Here is a 4789-nt window from a genome sequence, read left to right on the forward strand (position 1 = left end):
AAATATTCATGTTTCGGGACCTCAAATTGGATGTCTATCTATACAAGCTACTTCATAAATGTATTATTTCAAATATTTAGTTTCATTTGCGCCAATCGTGTATTAATACCAGTTGTGTTTATTTATTATTGCATTACATGATTTGTCAACCCTCCAGACACAGACCCTGAGTCGATTCCTATACTGGAAAAAGAGCCAGAAAAAGGTACTGTACAAATTTACACCTATTTCATATAATGTAGAAAGCTTATAATTTACATTTTGTTATAGTTACAACTTTCAATGTTTGTACAATTACGATGGAACTTTCTTTGGTAGCATTATATGTATTCGAGTTTTGCAATGGGGTAGTACGGAAATTGTTGTGGAAGGGATATTGATTTAATGGTTGCATTGTTTCAATGAGAGAAAGAGGGAGATAACACTTGTCAAGTTCAATTTATTTCGTTGCATGTTTTTGCTCTATTGCCAAACTCACAGGGAACGTGTCCTTTTACGAAATTTGGGTACTACTTTACAACACCAATGGTATTGATATGGTTGGAATACGCCGTGCGCTAACTGAACTAGGAGTAGAAGATGTCAAGGAGAATTCAACCAAATGGCAGACTTACAGCGCTCTCTGTAAATGGAAAGACCGGACTACCTTAGGCGATCAGGCAAAGCTCATCAGAGATGCTTTCTATAAAGCCAGATATGAAGAGGCCTGGAAAATAATAGGTTAGTATTCTTAAAATTGTATGTTTCACGAACAGGTACAACACAATATTTTTCTGGCAGTCATAGTCCTCTTCATTTATCGTTAAGGAGTTTTAGAACGGAACGAGAACGGTATGAACGTCCACTGATCATGCTTGTCTATGGCAAGCCGTTATAGCATTTAATCCTAATTCGTGATATCAACAATTCAATTCCTGATATCAAGCATTACAATTGCTTTACAACAAAAAATATTTTTTTGATATCAAGAATCCAAATCCAGAAATATGAATAAATGTTAAAACGGCTTGCCAATTAACCCTTTGAGAGCGAGCCCGCGCACGGCGATTGTTTCCCCTATGTTAAGGACTCACACGATCAGTGGACGTTCACGCCGTTCTCGTCCACTCAATCTATAGTACCGTGTAAAGGAAAGTTAAACAAAATAAACTTTGTGATTTCGTATTTCATTCTAGTAATCAATGGTTATTATATATCTTAAGTTCATTACATTCCATGTTATCTTTTTGCTTTATGTGATATATTACTTTGGCCAAGTTTATCCGGAGTGAACTGAACCTAGAGGAATTTGAAATTGTATCGTTTAACAATCGAAGCACTACTAATTCGTGTTTCGTGCATGAATTCGGAATTATTTCCTTTCAGAACGAAGGTCAAAGGTGATTGAAAAAGCATCTGAAGGCACCCTGAAAAGGATATTAAGGAGCATTGATGATCAAGAACTAAGGAATAAGTTCATGAACAAGCTGATCCCCGGACGAGAAACACACAATCCAGAGACGCCAGGAAGTGTGAAAAGCATCCGCAAACAGGACATGGTGAACGAACTGAAGGAATGGAGCTCCACAACAGACAGTGAGAACCAGATGGTCTTATTAAGCCTTGCTTTGGAAGACGCAGGATGTTGTCCAATCGATAGGACATTCTTTACACGTAAGAACTTATCGAGTGTAAACGTATGATATTATGATGCTAAAATACTTGACATGAAAAGCGTTGTAACAAAACAATTTATTGAATGCCATAAAAAATGTGACGTCTCTTAAGATGACAACCAACACTTCGTTTCTTATTCATGTATAATTATACGAAATGTACTTTGTTAAGAAATAAAGCAATGTTTTTTATGGAAATATTGAGGAATGGAACATATATATTTTGTCGTTAAAATAATATTTGTTATAAATTGGATAGTTGACAAAGAAATCTTTATCATCTTCGTCGTGCAGGTACTTTGTCATTCTACGAGATCTGGTGCATGCTGCACAACACGGAGAGTACATGTTTGGATATAGCGGGGATTCGTCGTACGTTCCAGGAACTAGGCATCGATGTCGAAGGAGACCTCAGCAAACAGCGGGCATACACATTGTTCTGCAGCTGGAAGGACAATACTACCAGGGAACATCAAACTATGATACTTAGGGATTCATTAGAGAAAGCAAAGTTTGAGAGAGTTTGGGATATGAGTGGTAAATATCCTATGGCAGTATTCATGAAATATTAATGACTTTCTTTGAACTGGGCTATTAATCAAAGCAGCCGAAATGGGCGTGTATGCATTATTGTTTCAAGAGGTGATTTTCACCAAACATTAACCGAGCATGACATGTAGTAAACATTATCTTTAAAACCGAATTAATGAATCAAAAGATTGTTTACATGTGTTTCTTTTACTAAGGAGGACAAGATTTTAGCTATCCGCATGCAGTAAGGGATGATGTCGACGGTGAAAGAAAAGGGTATATTGTACGCAACATGGTCTATAATAGACAGGAACAGTGATTTTAGAATTCGTAAGAACTGCTACTGTTTAAGAGAGCGAAGATAAGAGCCCCGTGGTATTTCCACAATGATCAAAATAAGGGGCACCTCACATTTTTATAATGGGGGATAAGTTTTGTCCAATGCGTACATAAGGCAGAAACTAAACGATTATAAAATGTAATTATCCTTTCAGAATAGGCAATATTTTCACTTGGAAGCATAGTCTGTCTGTTTCAATAAACAAAGAAATTGTTTTTCTACAACTCATACTGTTTTCACAATCACCATTTGTGTTTAGAGTTACGTATTTAGTTATGAGGCGCACTGTATATGGAGCGCTAGGAGTCTCGAATCTGACATACGTGAGCGCTATACAAGAACTTGATATTATTATCCTTATCATAATGATCGATTATTATAGCATTCTTTCCCTTTTTACCAGAACAAAGAGCAAACACGTCTTCAAAGGTATCTGAGTACCTATGTGAAATGATCATGCGGAGCATTGATGATCATCAACTCAAGAATAGGTTCCTCAACAGGCTGATCCCCGGACGAGAAACACACAATCCAGAGACGCCAGGAAGTGTGAAAAGCATCCGCAAACAGGACATGGTGAACGAACTGAAGGAATGGAGCTCCACAACAGACAATGAGAACCAGGTGGTCTTATTAAGCATTGCGTTGGAGGAAGCAGAATGCCGTCCAGTCGATAGAACTTTCTTTACAGGTAGAATCATTACCCAATATAGCCTTAAACCCTATATATATATATTTCATGTGATTAATTTCTTTGGATAACGTTCATAGGGACTCTAATACATACTGTGCCCTTGTATATGTGTCTGAATCCCTTTGCTCGTAGTGCCTGTTATAATTATTTTATTTTTTATTTTACTTTTAATTACCCCATTACCCATGGAAAAAAAAAACATTCGCTGACAGGGGTTTAACTAGAGAAGCGGGGAAAGTTAAAATAATAAATAATCTATTTTAGACATTCTTTCAAAGCTTGTGTATTTCTTTCGGTCATGGATATTGTTGGTAGAGCCATTTCCTATCTTAATGTAATTAAATAAAATATAACATATATTTTACTGTGTTGCAGGGATGAGAGTATCCTTTTTTGAGCTCTGGTCAGTGGCTTACGACGGTTCACAGGACAACATAATAAAGCTGCAAAGGTTACTTAACACCATGGGTATCAACGATGTGAACCCTACCGAATATGGGATTTATAAAGGCCTTTGTGAATGGAGGAACAAGGAACATGACGACCAGATGAACCTTCTGAGAGATGAATTATGCGCAGCCAATTTGACAGACGTATGGGAGCACATTTATGGTAAGGATGTCCTCTGTATAAATATATACTTTATCGTAACTGAGCGATTCAACAGAATAACATTCGAAAAAAAAGATTAAAGGGATCGTTTAACAATGTTAAATCTGAGATACACGGTCCTACATGTTACAAGTGTTTGTGATATGGTGTAATATTGAAGCCCTACAGAAATCGCGCTTCAAAATGATCAAGAAGTGCCTCAAAAAAGTAAAACAAAATTGAGTGACCGGTTTTACCATACTCATTTCCCCCAACAGACTGTAGTGTTATGAAAACCGTTCGGCGAACGGTTTTCAAGATTTGTAATTCCAATCATTAATATCTTGATAATCAGACAGGCGATCGGTTTGTAAAAGTCATGGACTTCCTGACTGACCTAAAGGTTTATAATTATCATTGCAGCATGAGCTAAATCAAAGATTATTTCTTAATGATCTAAGACAAAGTTACCGGATCCCTCTAAAAGGGATTGGGTACCTTTGTCTCAGATTCTAAACAAAACCATTTATTAAGCTCATGCTGCAATCACAAGTATAAACTTTTAAGTCATTCAGGAATCCCTTGACGTTTACGAGCCGATCGCCCTTTTGATTATAAAGATATTTATGACAGGAATTCGAAATGTCAAAAGCCGTTTTCCCAACGGTGTTTATAACATTACGATATAATGGGAAAATGAGTATGGTAAAAATGGTCACTCAAAGATGTTTACTTATTTGAGGCAACTCTGTAATAACTTACCATTTGAAGTCAGGAAATCCCCATCTCTAAATACCTTTAAATCAAAATTGAAAACACATCTTTTCAATTAACTGTGCAATTAAGCATATCAGGCGCTCTTGTAGCACAGTAGAATACTTACTTAAAGTTGGATAATTTCTGCCCTCTCTAAATTAATAATTATTTGTATTATTATTATTATTATTATGTCACTATATCACACACGCTGATAACACG

At 36.4% G+C, this 4789-nt stretch overlaps 1 protein-coding gene across 1 annotated transcript; it reads left to right on the forward strand.

The window, feature by feature from the left end:
* Positions 1 to 1457: 1457 nt before the first annotated feature.
* Positions 1458 to 4239, forward strand: LOC115921362. The gene is made up of 5 exons (XM_030978774.1): positions 1458 to 1653; positions 1950 to 2192; positions 2930 to 3217; positions 3596 to 3832; positions 4235 to 4239. The coding sequence occupies exons 1-5, from the start codon at positions 1458 to 1460 to the stop codon at positions 4237 to 4239; spliced, it is 969 nt and encodes a 322-aa protein (XP_030834634.1).
* The last annotated feature ends 550 nt before the right edge of the window (positions 4240 to 4789 follow it).

Source organism: Strongylocentrotus purpuratus, unplaced genomic scaffold (genome assembly GCF_000002235.5).
Source record: "Strongylocentrotus purpuratus isolate Spur 01 unplaced genomic scaffold, Spur_5.0 spur5_scaffold_1, whole genome shotgun sequence".
NCBI lineage: Eukaryota > Metazoa > Echinodermata > Echinoidea > Camarodonta > Strongylocentrotidae > Strongylocentrotus > Strongylocentrotus purpuratus.